The 16,922-nt window shown below is 42.3% G+C and overlaps 1 protein-coding gene across 6 annotated transcripts in view; it reads right to left on the bottom strand.

Moving 5' to 3' along the window:
• The window catches only part of RGS17 (regulator of G protein signaling 17), a 64,946-nt gene that overhangs the window by 5,940 nt on the left and 42,084 nt on the right, over positions 1–16,922 (bottom strand). For 2 of the 6 annotated variants that reach the window (XM_053382212.1, XM_053382206.1), the window contains one exon: positions 117–194. In XM_053382212.1, the coding sequence (XP_053238187.1) occupies positions 117–145 (29 nt within the window). In that variant the 5' untranslated portion in view covers positions 146–194. Of the gene's footprint in view, positions 1–116; positions 236–16,922 lie in introns of all 6 variants that reach the window. The other 4 variants (XM_053382211.1, XM_053382210.1, XM_053382209.1 and 1 more) reach the window with 2 other exon arrangements.

Here is a 16,922-nt window from a genome sequence, read left to right on the forward strand (position 1 = left end):
CCATTGATACCACCCATTGAGTTCAGTGGGACTTAGTCCCAAGTATGTGTGCAGAAGATCGCGGCCATCATAGTTTATGGTAAGAGGCAATTAGAGAAGACAAACAGCAAACTTACCACTCTTCTATGACTTGAATACTCTCCATTTTAGTTGTGTGTGTCGGCCTTCCTGTACTGTCCCCTCTATCTTCATTCCTAACAGTGAGGCTGCAATGTAGTACAACACTTTATTTTGTCTAGAGAGAATTAATTTAAAACAATGAATATACAATATATAAAACAACACTGAGGTTTAATGTGAACCTGCATTCTTAAAGGAGACATTGCCTTGGTGGCAAATGCAGGCCACCATTGGAATACTCATCATAAAAAGAGATTCCCCTGACCTTTTAAGACTCCTCCATCTCCTCTACTCAAAGGAACACCAAGGGAGACAGATTGTATATTTAATATCAACACCTCAATTGTAACTTTTGTAATCTTTATTTGTTTCAGTGATTAAAAGTCCTGACAATAAACTGAATCTCTATATATTTTAATGTTTGGAACACATATGTGAAAAGAACAGAACAGAAAAGAGAAGAAAAGAACAAAGAAAAGATGTTCCATATTGTCATTATTTAAAAGGCCCAACAGTTGTTATTTTCATAAATTCTAAGCGAGGCATTTCTTGCAATGTCTTCTGGCAGCTCAGATTCAGCAATGCTACTAGCCACTAGATGGCTCCTCTTTCAAAATGTTATTGTGCATTCAGTGCTCAAGTATAGAAACTTGTAACATTGGCTCCCATGCTCTCTCTGTGACATGATGTGGCCTGTTAAAAATAGTAGGATTGATTGTTTTCCCTTTTTGTTCAAGCTCCTTACCTGACTAGTTGCCTGATTTGTATTTAAAGCCAGACATACTGTATCAGTATGGCATCTACGCAGGGGCAGCCTGTCCCGTTTTGCCATCTGAGGTGAAACAGGAAGGTGTCACCTCCACCTGGCCGAAATGTCACCTACCAGAATTGTGTTGCTCCTTGCAAGATCTCGCTGGGAGCTGCTGCCACACAGTCCTGGAGCATAGCTGCCGGGCTCCACAATTGGCCTCCTTCTACCTGTGCGACAATGGGCAGGGAAGAGGAGGCAGAGCAGGGCCACAGGATTTTTTTTGGGGGGGGCAGCCCCCTCCTTGAATTTTTTGGGAGGCTGAAGAGCCCTCAGTCCCCAATACTTGGCGCACCTGCCTAGTTTAAACTGGGGCACAATCCAGCAAATCTGGTACTGCTACTATGCAACATCTATTTATTTCAACTAGAGTCATTAATGTTCAGTATATATCTTTAAGAAGTCATATTATTATTCACAATGTAATTGGGTGTAAAAACATATCTATGTACAACAGTATGCCCTAGCACTACTGGGAGCTTGTCTTATGTTGATTGATGACATTGTCCAGAGAGTTAATGCAAACTATACATCATCTTCAATAAATAAAACATATGTATTGAGCCTCCAGCCATCGTTTTAATACTAAGGTGCAAGGAATACTCCTTGGCTGTGAGTTCAATATGTACCACTGTGATAAATGGCACTTTGGCCAGTAATCTCTTCAAGCCAATAAAAGCATGTTTGCTTTCCAGCAAAAAAATCAAAATCAAATCTACTTCCAATTACTAGATGCTGAGAACAATGTAAATTTCTGTACCCAAAGACCTGTTTCTCTCTTATTATATTATTCACAACAAAACAGTAGGTATACAGTAAGCTAATTTATAGTTGCCACTAGGCAAAAAATGGAGTTTGGGATAGTTTCTGCTTGAGCTTCTCTGGATTTCTAAGGAAAACAAAGACTAGATATCCCCCCCCCATGGGGCTGCTTACAGCCCTAACCAGGACCCACAGAAAGCATTAATGTAGGTTGTTAGTAAAGTTATTCTGTGGGTACCATCTGATTCTCTACAGCACTGGAGTCAAGGGCTGTTGAAGAAACTCACCATACAGAAGATAAAACTGGGAAAACCTGGGACTAGTGGATCCATGCAATTTTACTTAAAGCAAAAAGTTGATTTTTTTGAGATTTCATCAGGGAAACCACCTGAAGCCTTGACAGAACCAAAATGATTTTCAGTAGGGTTAGGGATAGTTCTATAATTGTGGCCAGCCATGCCCCGCCCCAATAATCCATGTTTATGGTTAATGGGTCACCTGACTAGTAAATTAGAAATGGCAGCCACCATTTTCAATAACACTGTGAGCCTTAAAAATTATGACTTCTGCTTTTGGTGAAGAATTTAGTGAAATCTTCTACCTGTCTTATTAAGTTTACTGGGACTTTCAGAGTCCCAGGTAAGTGTGCACTGGATTTCAGCCTTACAGTACCAGCCATTTGCAACATATGCCAATCATCCTAAGCAGTGTAGAAAAGTAGTCAGATATAAACACTGAAAGCTCAGTTTAAGAGTAATGAATGAATCCTAAAATCTCTTGGTGAACAGCTTTGTGCCTTTCAAGTGTCCCTGCTGAGCACAGAGCATACTTTTTGAGGGGTATGTAAATGTTTGAGGGGTATAAGCCCACTAGTCTGGCTCAGGACTAATATCTATTCATGTGTACCCAGTGTTTCTAAGAAACTGAGCAGGGTTATAATGTTGCCCTTGGGAAACAGAGTGTGTTTTCCCATAATTACTTAACCCTTTCGTAGCATGAATTGTATGCTAAAAACTGAACCGAGGGGGCCAGAACTCCCCTTTTCCACAATGTGTCAGTTTCCGAGCATATTTCTGTCTTACAGGCACTATAAGAATATTACTATGTCATTGGTCTTTGGTCTGCAACAATGATTCAGCAGTGATTCAGTAATGCAGCAGTAACTATGATTTCAATGGAGAAGCAGAACTGTGTGTGTGTGTGTGAGAAAAATTTGCACCGGTTGACTTTCTGAAGACTCATAAAACGGGAAAGCGCCAATAGAACAAATAAGGCACCTGCTTTGGGAGTAAATGTTGAACATCACAAACTTGTGTTGTAGACAGTGTGATATAGTAGGCAGAGAGCACGGACTGTGGACCAGAGTTACTTAGGTACAATACTATTTAGCTGTGAATCCTACTTGTGACCTTGGTCTCTTATATCAGCAGGTCTCCACAGACTTTAAAGCTGCATTAGGATCTTTAAAAGGTGAAAGATTTATACAATCTGAGGAGAAGCCAGAGTATAAGGTGGAAAGGTGGGACAAAATTGTGATGAAGATGTACCTGTCCATCACTCACATTCATTCACACCCCCAACTGCATTCATATTAGGTTCTGGCTAAGCAGCTGAATTCAGTGACTGTCTAGGTGAGCATATACAGGATAATAAGCAAAAGGGCCATTCCTATATATTTGCTATGCCAGCAAGTATATACTTAGCATGCAGCATGCATTGCACTATGGCAACATGCTGTAACCCAGATGCTGTGTGTGCTATAATACAGTCAAATAAATGTGGCTTATAGGCAGAGATGCTGGTTGAAGTGTTTAGGGAATGCCAATCTATTACAATGGAATGATTGAAAATGGAACTTGTGAAAGTTCTTCATTTCTCATTGATTCATATTTGGATAAAGTTTTATTGAATGCATGTAATTGGCAGGTATGTAATCCCCACCCACTGATCTATGGCACTGCTGATAGCTCCCTGATCCCTCTTCCACTCTTTTCAAGTGATCCATGCTATTCTCCTTGCTGCCCATTTTAAAATGTCTGTGTATGTGCGTGCACACAAAACATAAAAATGACAGTGGTGAACAGTGGCAACTGGGAAGAAGGGACAAGTCTTGACACCAATTAAACATGCATGGGGCTGGGCAAAAGGAGGAACAGCAAGGGGAAGCGCTGAGCTTGCTTTGTCAGCAGATCCTTTGAAAAATGTGTGGAAAGCTCTTGTGCCATAGGACTGAGTCAGAAGTCTTAACTATTGATTTTCCCTGAGTAAATGCACCCCCTAGAGTATTTAAAGTGTAAATACTGAACTTCAACATGATACAGTAATAATATAAATAACATGCCTTATTTATTAGAAGGGAATACGTAGCCTCTTTTTTTTTTAGCGTAATCTCTCTATCTAGAGTGAGAGCTGATTGTCTGTGCTGGGAAAACATACAGCACTGATCATCTTCTTGGCACTGTGGTTGTTTTCTCATCCAACAACTGGAACGTATGCATCCATGTGCAATCAATGTGACAATCCAGCTACAGCAGGCTTCCTCAGACTCGGCCTTCCAGATGTTTTTGACCTACAACTCCCATGATCCCTAGCTAGCAGGACCAGTGGCCAGGGATGATGGGAATTGTAGTCTTAAAACATCTGGAGGGCCAAGGTTGAGGAAGCCTGAGCTAGAGGTACCCTGGATGAAATTCAACATCATGCTAATATGATTCTTCCATCAGCATAAGCATTTCTGCTGATGGAACTATCTCCCCTCCCTTGGTGTGCTGTTTTGGGGCTTCTCCTGACCCCACTGAGCTGAGGAAAGCAGGGGCATACAGGAGAGCAGAAATGAGCAAGCCCCATTGTCCCAGCAGGACTCGTTGCTCTGGCTCCTGCCAGCACAACTATTGAGTTGAAGCCGGCCCCACACATTTGAATCATTCCTGATCCAGAATGAAACTAAACGTGGATTCCCCAGACCATGTTAGAGCAACTGTCAGATCAGTACTGTGAACATATCACAAGCCAAATGTTTATGACTAGTATGTCACTAAGTACATAACACATATCACATATCACATTTCTCAGTGATCATGTGATTATTGCTATATGAGCTGTTTGGACACTGCCAGGCAAGTGATGAAAACTGGTCCACCAAAATGTCCCGTTTAAGTATGTGACTGTGGCCATTTTAATACAGGTAAGTGACCATCCATAATGTTTGCTCCAACCAACTGCAAGTTGAGTCATGTAAAGTGGAACATAAAGTGCACCAGGGGAGGTTTAAAACATACTTTGGAGAGGGCACTTTGGAATCAACTAACATCTGGAAATAGAAATGATGGGATGAATCCCTCTATGCGAATGAACATTACAGGAGAAGCAAAAATGAAGGTAAGAGGTACAAATAGAATTCCATGAAGCCAAATTGTGAAAATGAAGAAAAAGGGAGAGAGACAAGGAGACACGATGCACATTCTGTATGAAAGCATGCCTAAGCACATCAGTAGGGCCCCCCCATGGATGAATATTTATATTCTGCCAGATTTTTAAAGGCTGTTTATCTTCTTTGCCTTCTGTCTTAAGAAAGAGTAGGGCTGCTTTTTAATTGAAGGATTCCACAACATCTTGGTTTTAAGTAAGGAGACAGTCTTGAAAGAGTTGCTTAATTCTTTGGAGTCCAGAGATAGTGCTTGAGTTCTGTTTAAAAATCCCAGACACTTATTCCTGGTGCAACTGACATTTTAAGCTGATTTGGAATGATACATAGTTGGAAGATAAACCCTCTGCAAGCAGGAAATTATTCTGTGAGCTAATATATCAGCCAGAAGTTATATCTTTCATCCTCCACTATAGGGGGTGAAGGGGATAATTTTTTTTTTTTAATAATTCCATTATCAAAACATTGGCAGTGTTTGCATGTTGCAGAAAATCTTAGAGGATTATTGTGAATGCACAGAAGGCTCTCAGCTCACTCCTCCCCCCTAATTAATGTGAGCGACAGACCATGATCCCTCATGTGTCATTACACCTGAACTGGGGATCATGGTTCCTTCACTTCAAACAAACCATAAGTCAGGGTTTGCCCAATGTGAACTGGGCTGCTGAGTTAGATTCAGTCACTAAAGTCAGAACTTTCAGATGTGTCTTCGGAAACTCAAAACAAGAGTTTTATTTTGATGCTTGGTCTAATTCCCTACTCTCTTACCTGCTGCTTTTTATAATAATAATAATAATAATAATAATAATAATAATAATAATAATAATAAATTTATTATTTTTACCCCGCCCATCTGGCTGGGTTTCCCCAGCCACTCTGGGCGGCTTCCACAGAAAGCAAAAATACACTAAAATATCACACATTAAAAACTTCCCTGAACAGGGCTGCCTTAAGATGTCTTCTGAATGTCAATAATAATAAATTTTATTTATAGAGTTTCATCGGCAAGACTGACCCAAGATAATCTGCTGCCTGAGGCTTCCCACCAAGTCAAGGTGCAAAATATCCAAAGCCAACCAAGTTATTTTGGTACCTATGGCAGAAAAGCCCGCAAGCACTTGTTCCCCTCCCTAACCCCAGTTTATTGACCCCCATCCAGATGTCTGTCCAAAACCTTCACAGCCTCTCCTGGTTCCAATGGAATGGAAAAATAGAGCTGTGTGTCATCAGCATATTGATGACACCATGCTCCAAATCCCCAGATGTCAGCTCCCAACGATTTCATATAGGTGTCAAATAGCAAAGGAGACAGCTTGGGCTCTTGAGGGACCTCACAGGTCCAAAGCCATGAAGCTGAGCAACCATCGCCTAGTACTACTTTCTGGTAGCGACCCTGCAGGTAGGAGCAGAATCCCTGTAAGATAGTACCACCACCTTCCTCAGTTGCTCCTGAAGAACACCATTGGCAACGGTGTCAAAAGCCCCTGAGACGTGAAGAGAACCAACAGGGTAGCACTCCCACTGCCTCTCTCCCAATACAAATGAGTTCAATGTCATTACCTGCTAACTGCTGCCCATCACACCACTCATAAAGGTGCAAGGACAGTAGCTGAATTTCCTAGTAAGGGATTAAACAGGTATTCTTGGTCTCCAACGATGCCAGCATGCCAACCTCACTAAAATGACAACATGAAATCCCTCCAAACTATCTTGCAATATGCCCATGAAGTCAGAAAAATCAAAATTCCCCAGTCCTTATCAAATGGAAGATATTAATATATTTATTATTTTCAGTGAGCCCAATTACACTGTTTCAAGCAAGCTCCCTGAAAACAGTTTCTTGACTGCAATCATTTTCCGTTTGAAGGGTAAATATTTGATAGGAGGGGTGAGCTGGATCCCGTCAATAAAGGCACCACACCCAAGCTGCTGCTGGTCGTTCAACTGAAAGAAGACTTAAGTTGGCTCTATACATAGCAGTCAGGAACCATGCCTGAGAAAACATCACTTCCATACGCACAGGTGGCCATTCTTTGTAGATATGAGTTTTGCATAGTTCCTGAGCTGAGCCGAGAGTGTACCAAGATGATGTCACCCCTGTTAGGCAAATGCAGTCTATACAAGCTCATGGGAACTTACTGACAGATGATACATTGTTGGTCTGTGCTGGCAAAGCACATTATCTTCACAGTTTCTAGCAATGGACGATTTTTTGAAAAATAGGGGAAATCATGCCAATGCTGTATCTGTCTTATGGACTTGGGTTTAACTGCAGTCTTCTGAATAAAAGAGAGTAAAATGAAATGAAATGTAGGTACAACCACACCATACATCTAATGAACATCTAAAGCACATGGCGTCCTACAAAGGATCCTGGGAACTGTAGTTTAAGGGTGCTGAGAACTGTAACTCTGCAAAGGATACTTTTGTATGTGTGGATGTATCACATTTATACTTGGTTCTCTAGTTGTTGAATAAAAACATATGAGAGGATTGACAACCTTAATCTCTGCCACTGTTTCCTGTCCCTTCAGTTGACCCTTATACAGATTTGTAATTGTTTATGTCCTGAGGTGAACTTGTCTTAATTTCACATAATGCACCTTGACATTCAAAACAGTGTGAAGTCTTATGGGAAAGAGAACTGCATCTTGTGGGGAGGGGTGTCCAATTTAAGAAGCCAAAAGGACACTGAGGTTTCGTTTCTTTCCCCCATTTTGCATCCTGAGCCGTTTTGTAGCAGACTATTTTATTTTTTTTTGCATGGGGCTTTGGGACAAAACATAAAATCTTTCCTCACCCATCAATTTAAGTGATACTAGGTGTGAGAAAGAAAACTCTAGATGTGTGGAGCAGGCTGTGTTCAGAGCTAAACTGAATAGGCCACAGGAAATGGCAAGTTACAGTATTTCCATCTCTGCCTTCTAATAAGGCTAAATAGTGTTATCATACACACTCACTGTACATTTTTACACATGTATACTCAGAAGTATGTCCCACTGAGGTCAATGGAACATCTTCCCAGGTAAGTAGGCATAGGGTTACAGTCTCCATCACTCTTCTGCATGCTTCCAACAAAGGCTTCTCTGTTTATTGAATTGTAGATACCTGCTCTACAGACCCTGTCTGTCCCATAACCTCATTATGTCGCTACTAACAGCTGGTAACTTCTCTTGATGCAACCCAGGTGTACCATATCCCTAGGGATTAATGAAGAGAATGCAGCTAGCTCATCAAGCCCACCATTGGCTGCCAGCTAAGTAGGGTGGCCATGTGTCCTACTTTATAGAGGATGGTCCTCTAGTTGAAGGACTACCAGAGGACAGACCTCCATTTGAAGGTGTTTTCTGTTTGATGGGCTGTCAGGCCAAGTCACAGACATAGGGCAATAAGTAGGGAGAGAGTAGGGATACCCTGACATTGCCCATCAGTGACGAGCAATTGGACAGCAGACTGAACAGGCACTGTGGACTAAGCACATATTTGCATATAATTCATATTAGCTAATGCATAGGCATATTTAGAAATAATTATATAAATCAATGCAAATTATATGCAAATCTATGCCCTGTACTGGCTGGAGGACACTAGGTTGGTGGAGGCTGTTCTACCACTATGATCTCTGCAGTTGGCCAGGTGGTTGTTCTAAAACCCTCAAACGCTGGTGTCCTCTTCCCAGGGAAAGGATTTAAGACATTGTCAGGGAGGCACAAGTGCTAGAACTTGGGAAAGAATAAGCAGCTACTCCAGGCTGCAGGCTCCTGAAAAATTTACTCCCTTGATTGTAAATGCAACTGATAAGGTCAATAATTCAGTCCTGGAGGATGAATCAATGCAAAATCTTTATGTAGCGGAGAGCAGAACTACCAAGCTTCAAACCAACCCCTTGCTTAAAGATCAGAATCACTTGGCTATTAAGGAACACAAAGCAGACTCCCAGAGCCTCACAAAATAGTGTACGAAGAAGTTATTTGCATTCAAATAGCCAAACTGGAAATGTTCAGATTAATGAACCTGCTTTGCTACTTACTGAAGATTTACTCAATGAGACATGGACAGATGATGCTACCTACTAAAGCCCTGGGTAGGCTAGACCCAGCAGGAAGTAGAAACGAACCCCTGGTGGGTTGCCATATGTGACTGGTGGGTTTCATTCAGCTTGATGGGTCACAAGTTTTGTAGGCCTGCTGTTGAGGGGTTTTTTTTAGTGTGAAACTCAGTAATTTCTTCCATCCAAGTATGGCTGAAGGCAGGCAATAGCTCTTAAGGGAGTTAAAAACTGCTTGAAGAGAAGCATTTCCTCCAATGGATCCTGCCCCCCCGCTGCCTCTGGTCAAATACATTTCGCAGAGTTCTTTCCCCCCTCTTCTTCAAAAACTGGTCACCAGGGGCAGAAGTGGGATGAGACCGAGAGTATATATACCAACGAAGATCAATCGCTGTTTCAAACTGCTTTCCACTCTGAAAATCTCCACAGCCATGTGTGATAATATAGCCAGCCATCTTTATAAATAATGTAAGGTAAAGGTAAAGGTACCCCTGCCCGTACGGGCCAGTCTTGACAGACTCTGGGGTTGTGCGCTCATCTCACTTAAGAGGCCAGGGGCCAGCGCTGTCTGGAGACACTTCCGGGTCACGTGGCCAGCGTGACATCGCTGCTCTGGCGAGCCAGAGCCGCACACGGAAACGCCGTTTACCTTCCCGCTAGAAAGCGGTCCCTATTTATCTACTTGCACCCGGAGGTGCTTTCGAACTGCTAGGTTGGCAGGCGCTGGGACCGAGCAACGGGAGCGCACCCCGCCGCGGGGATTCGAACCGCCGACCTTTCGATCGGCAAGCCCTAGGCGCTGAAGCTTTTACCCACAGCGCCACCCGCGTCCCCATAATAATGTGACAGCCTCAAATTTTATAGTGATAGCTACATTTAAATAACAGGAGAGAAATCTGGCTCTTGGTGTGGGATGGATAACAAGACACTTAATCTCTCTCTCTCTCTCTCTCTCTCTCTCTCTCTCTCTCTCTCTCTCTCTAGGTCTTTACCAAAATACATGTATAGCTGTCAGACACCTCACAAATTCACTGTAAAAATAATGACAAAAGCATGGACGTTGTGACTTTTTTTTATAACTCCAAGTTAGCTGTTAAACCCATACAAGGAAAAAATGTTCCTTTTAATAAAAAGAAATATTTGTGTAATAAGGTCAGAAGCAAGAGCTTTCAGACTATCGAGGCAAATTACAAAACCAGAAAGAAGAGGTTTCTTGCCAACAGTGACTTTTGCTGACTCTGAGTACTTTAGTGAGCAGCCTGAAGGCTGCTGAGTTCACCTGGTTGCAGTGCTGGCTTGCTGCCATTCTGGGCCTTACACTTCCATGCCCAACTCTGACTTTTCACTTTGAAGGTCAGGAGCCAACAGCCAATTTTTGAAGAACTAAGACCTTGTATTGTACTTCACTCTATTAAAATAATGTAAAACTTCTGTTTGTTTACTTACTGGGGGGAAATGGCGGAAATACTGTCAGTTTCTGAATAATCTATCCACTTTATGTTTATGACACTGTGGCAGAAGGAAAGTTTTTGAGCTTTGGTATGGCTTCATGATGGGCGGTGTGATTTAATTAGTAAAGGGCATGTTCAGGGAGGGGAGGGGCCTAGTGCTCTATTAAAATGCAGGGCTCTTCAAATTTCAAGGCACATGTCGCAATAGGCTCTTGTGCCACCTGATGGAATTAGCACATCCTCCAACATTTCTCCAGTGAAAATAGGGACATCCCATTCCATAATGATAATTTTACTGGGTTGCCCCAGCCACTCTGGGCAACTTCCAACATATATTAAAACATAATAAAACACTAAATATAAAAAAGAACAACATTCCCTATACAGGATTGCCTTCAGATGGCTCGGGGGTTAGATAACTCCATACCCTCCAACATTTCTCCAATGAAAATAGGGACATCCTAAGGAAAAGTGGTACATTCCAGGATCAAATCAGAAACTGGTATGGCTTCTCTAAATCAGTGACACCCCAGAAAATAGGGACATTTGGAGGGTCTGAATTAGTGGCTTTAAAAATATTTCACAAATTCAGTTCATCAGTTGCCCCCTAAAATTATAATCCCCAAGGAAAAGGAGTTTTGTTAGTCCTAATACATTAGGAAAGTATGCCAAGCCATTACAGCAAGAATGAGGAGCTGTGGTTCTCTAGATGTTTTGTTAGATTCTCATTCCCATCAGCTCCATCCAGCATGGCCAATGATTAGGGATGATGGGTATTTTAGTACATATCCGGAAGACCACAGGTTCCCCATCCCCAAGGTGAGATGAAGATGGTGTGACTGAAGATTCTGATGCCAAGGTCATTATTGAAACTTACTTATATAGTTGCAGTTGTTACAGCTGTAATATAACTGATGGCTTTAACCATCTCTAAAGGGTCAGCCAAGCAGGGGGTCAGTGTTGTTCTTGCTAGAGGGAATAAGATGTTGTGAGGCTGCATAATTCGAACCAGTTGTTCTTGCTTCTCGTAAGAAAAAAATGCTCACTCTGATGCTCTGTGTGGATGGAGGTGGCAGCAAGATGAGGTGTGTCTTAGATGCCAGGCATATATTGAATATGGTGCAGATTTCTCAACATCTGAACTAAAGAAGTCTAATGGGAGAGAGTCATCTTATTTGAGGGTTTGGAGGACATATCCATATGAAAATATGGATCCAATCTGCTTCAAAGGTTGGTAAAAGAGACTTGAATGATTCTTAGGACTAGGCAAGTGCATAGTTAAATAAGTTCTTTTCATTTTTAAAGAATAGACTGTGGTCCTCTCTTAGACAACTAGTGATGTAATATCAATACAAATGCAGTAATTTGCCAGCTGAAATAAACAAAAATTTAAAAATATCAAGCAAGGGTATTCTCACATGGTTTCTTCTGAATGTCAGTCAACACTTTATTTGCTAAAACCAAAGGGCATCATAACTTTCTTAGAATCCCACAGGCTATGCAACCACATGCATACATTTTCTTGCATTGTTTTGTGGATAGAGCTTGAGTGGAAAATGGATTGGTGGAAAGGAAAGAGATAAGGGAGGTAAAAATTCACTGTGGGTATCTCACTTCAGCGTATGTTTTTACATCTCTGAGTTCCTCCCATATCCCAGCTGCACTACCTGGATGCCTTCTTATCTATTTTTTGATGGAGCTGAGGGCAGGTTGGGCAATTCTCTCCCTCCCTCCCTTTTTTAGTGGGATGGGAATTTTCCATAAGAAGAGCCTGCTGGATCAGGCCAATGGCCCATCTAGTTAAGCATTCTGTTTTCACTGTGGCCAACCAGATGCCTGTGAGAAACCCACAAGCAGGACCCAAGCACAAGATGACTCTCCCCTCCTAAGCAACTGGTATTCAGAAGCATTAAGCCTCTGACGGTGGAGACAAAGCCCAGCAATCATGGTTAGTAGCCACTGACAACCTCCTCTTTTAAAGTCCTCCAAGTTGTTGTCCATCATTGACTCCTGTGGGAGTGAGTTGTATCAGCTTCCATTGTCCCTTAAGGCAGGCAAGTATCCTTGGCTCTTCTCTTTCCTTGGATCTTGGTATCCAGACTGAATGCAAGCCCCACCAGTCAAATACTATGTCTTTTTCTTTGTTTTTTTTAAAAAAGAGATTAAGTAAACATGTGAAATAATCCTGGGGTAGAGCAGTTTTATGCCAAACTTCCCTGCACATAGAAAATAAGCAGGTAAGCAACCATTATTTCATGCACCCTAGCTTTCCAGAGACAAAAGGTTTTCTGACCAGGAGGAGGAGCATTCAGTCCCACCTGCACTCCCATCTGCATCCACAAATGGCACAGCCTCTAGGATAACCATATCATGCTTTAAACAAAACAAAATGTGTAGATCACACTTAGTTACATTTAGAGAGGCTCTGACTAATCTTCCCTTACTTTGTGAAGGTTCACTGCAAATGAAATCTTGATTCATCAGTGAACTTACTTAACCAGCAGGAAGAAAGTTAATGAGAAGAGATGTCTGTCTTTCTACGAAATGACATTTTTGCTTATTCCTTAACATCCACTCTTAGGTCTATATTTCCAGCTAAGAAACCTTGCAGTATTAATAGGTACCATGTGGCCTAATGCCTATTATTAAAGAGGCATAAATGACAGAAGAGGCACATCCTCTCTTAAACAGCTAATTGTTCTCATGGCATATCTAATGCTTTGATTGATGTCATAAATTTACTATCCACTGAACAAAGGTGTGGGTATTTAACTATCAGTTGCTGTGCAAACAAAAGGCTTAATCCTCATTTTGATTCAAATGTTGGCTGCAGTGAAAGTGAAAACTAAACATCACCTGACATGAAATGTGCCAGTCAAACAGATGCAGCCTTAAGGATGACTGGTGCTTTTAAAAAGGTTCCAGCTCAAGGGTACAAAGGTCTTCCAAGCCTTTACCGGGAACAGAAGCATGCACGTCAATCCACTGGAATTACAGTGTGGTCCAGGGGATGAGTATTGGGCATGGACGTTAAGTGACTGGCTTCCAACAGCAGCCTACATGGTCTGGAAAAACAATTTATTCGTCATTTATAAAATGGGCATCAAAATGACCTTAGCAGATTTTATAAGAGGCTTTGGGAGGGAAGGGGATATGCTGCTGCAAAATGCACTAAATTCTCTGTCCCCACACCATGTGCAGGTGGAAAAATTGGATAATTTAAGTGAATCGGCTGGGCAGAGCGGGGTGTTGCTTGCTTTCATTTTCACTGGTACCTATGTGGCTGTTCTGGCAATGAATCACCTCTTGACAGCCTTTGCTCCACCTGCAAATGCCCTGGACTGACACTATGGATTGTATCCAACTAAGGCTTGGTGGGAGGGAGGGTAAAAGTTAGTTATTCATTTCAGTGGGTCTACAACTCCATTTGAGAATGCCACACTAAATGGATATCTGCAGAGAAAATGGCAACCACAGTCCCCACCATTAGTGCTGCTGTGCTCAGCTTTCCCACGAAGCCTTTGGATCATCTGCTTAGTTATAGTAAGGTGGAGACTAAGCCAGAGTATGTGTAATTGAAATAGTCACACATTCTTCTGCCTTCATCTTCCCTTTCCCCTGTTGCTTCTTGTGCCTATTTTAGATTGAAAACCCTTCAAGTAGGGACTTTTTATTTGCAGACCAGGCTGTACATAGAAAGTTCTGCGTAAATGATGATGGTCATTTCCATGGTCACCTACACCATTCAAGGAGCATATTTAAGATGAAACTCACAACTGTTATTTTTGCTGGAGCTAAATGGCCACAGGAGTCAACCTGAGTTTCTATATGGACACAGCAGTCATCATGTAAAGAGTTAAGATGCAACTTCATCATTGTCCCCCCTTAGCATGAGTTGGATGTGCTGCTGTAATTTTAGTAGCCTTTAGAATCATATATTTGATTCATACAGACTTCAAAGATCTGTGCTGTATCTTTCCCTGTTTCCTGAAATAAAACCAATTTTAAAAAAACCCTTCCACTGCAAATATTAGAGGTGGGAAAAAAAGTTATTAGGCCATCCAATCTGTTTCTCCTTACATTCTTTTTCCATACTTTTGTCCAATCTAATTCTAAGAATCGCAAGCAATGGCATTTCCACCACAACTTTGATCCTAACTTTCTAACGTTATTATTTTTTAAAGCAGGCAAGCTGTAACAGGCTTGCCCAAACTCTCACAAGAACGCTGTATAACTAGCAGCACATAATCTGTGATGACAGACATTATTGCAACTTACAAACACACTGAAGGCTTGGTGAGGGGTTGGGGGGCATGTAAGCAACGAATGCTGATGCGTAGATCCTAAATACTCACAAGCTACTATATGGGGACTGTGGAGTTTTGGTGTCTTGCCAAGGGCAACATTGTTTTTAAATACCATCTGAGAACGATCAAGCTAAGAAAAGTTCCCAGAGAAGTATAATGTAAATAAATTCAGCTTGCTTTTAAAGAGCAGCAAAAATACAATTCTATTAGCTGACAGCCATGGGTGATACTTGTGTAACACAGAGAAGAGCTTGCATTATCCCTACTATTTACTAGCAGTGTGTGTGTGGTGAGGCAGAGATGTGGATTTGTTGCCCTGCCAAAATTGGGAGGGATGAGGCTTACCTGGATGGGTATAGAGTGGGGAAGGATGTTGCCAAGCTAGGACTGTATGGGTACCAGTGGAAACCCAGCATCCAGGTAAGCTGAGGTGAGGTCAGTGTCGGGAGGGTGGCTCCATATTCCTGCCCCACCACACTGGCTGCTACTGCTATTATTCACCTATATGTTCACCTATATTTAAAAAGTCTTTTTTATTCCTTATCCAGCATGCAAAAGCAATCAGGAGAAAGCTTCAAAACAACCAATTTTCCCACCCCTTTCCCAGACGAACACTTGGCTTCACCCTGGAAGAGTACGTTGATGTCCATGACTATATAGCATGGACATCAAAGTGCCCTTCTAGGCCTCGGCCCAGTGTACCTGAAGGAGTGTCTCCACCCCCATCGTTCAGCCCAGACACTGAGGTCCAGTACCGAGGGCCTTCTGGCCGTTCCCTCACTGAGAGAAGTGAGGTTACAGGGAACCAGACAGAGGGCCTTCTTGGTAGTGATGCCCACCCATTAAAGAAATAAATAACTACCTGACTATCAGGGAAGTTTTTAATGTTTGATGTTTTATTGTGTTTTTAATATTCTGTTGGAAGCCGCCCAGAGTGGCTAGGGAAACCCAGCCAGATGGGCGGGGTATAAATAAATTGTTGTTGTTGTTGTTGATGATGATGATGTGAGTTGGTAGCCAGTGTGAGGACTGCATTTGGCCACGAGAGAAAACGGTCACATGATGGCTTCCCCATACATCCAAGGCACGATTCACACACATGAACGGTGATACGGACAGCGGTTGCAAAGGCGAATGGCATAGGTGCCGTTGGCCAGAAATATTTGGAAACCATCTTCCCCTAGGGTTTCTCCACCGGTGTGGTGAGAAATGGCAGAATAATGGAGCAGGAAATCTTCTCTGTGCATAATGGTTTCTTTCAAGCTTATAAAATCACACAGTTGCAGGCAGGGATGCGTGGGGATTTTGCTCGGTCTGCATTTTTAAGCAGACTGCCCCGATTCACACTTCATACACTTCTGGATTTCTGTCTCAAGGTTCTGCCCTAATGACACCATTGCTCCATCTTGGGGTCTGTTTCTTCATCACACTACAGCAAGGCGGGGGACCTTTTTAATTAGCCCAGGGGTCACATTCCCTTCTGGTAGCTTTTCTGGGGCGATATGCCATCGCCAGGTCAGAGCAACAAATGCAAACTTTGTCTTTGTATGGTAGCCCAGTTTCTCCACGTTGACACATTTCTCTCCATCCTCTAAACAAGCAAGTAATCAATGTTATCAGAGTCCAAGGACACATTTCAGCCAAGCAAAAACACTCACAGAGGGTGCAAGACAGGGCTGGTGAGGGGTGTGGTTTGTGAGAGTGTTTGGTCCGGGGAGATTCCCAAGACTCAGAGGATGACATTTGGCTCATGGGGCTGAGGGTACCCATCCCTGCAATGAAATTTTAGCTACTGGCATTTCTAGACAGATGTGTACACATGGGAAATCCAGAGCATCTAAGCAAGTAAATAGCTGTATTGTAACCGCAGCCCTGTTGATGCCACTGAGCTGTTCACATGCATATAAATATTGCTATATTAAAAGTTTTATATATACACTTTTGTGACAGGCACCCTAGGCAGGCTATCCCAGCCTAGAAAGATCACATGGTTATCTGAGGT

This window comes from Podarcis raffonei, chromosome 3 (assembly GCF_027172205.1).
Source record: "Podarcis raffonei isolate rPodRaf1 chromosome 3, rPodRaf1.pri, whole genome shotgun sequence".
Lineage (NCBI taxonomy): Eukaryota > Metazoa > Chordata > Lepidosauria > Squamata > Lacertidae > Podarcis > Podarcis raffonei.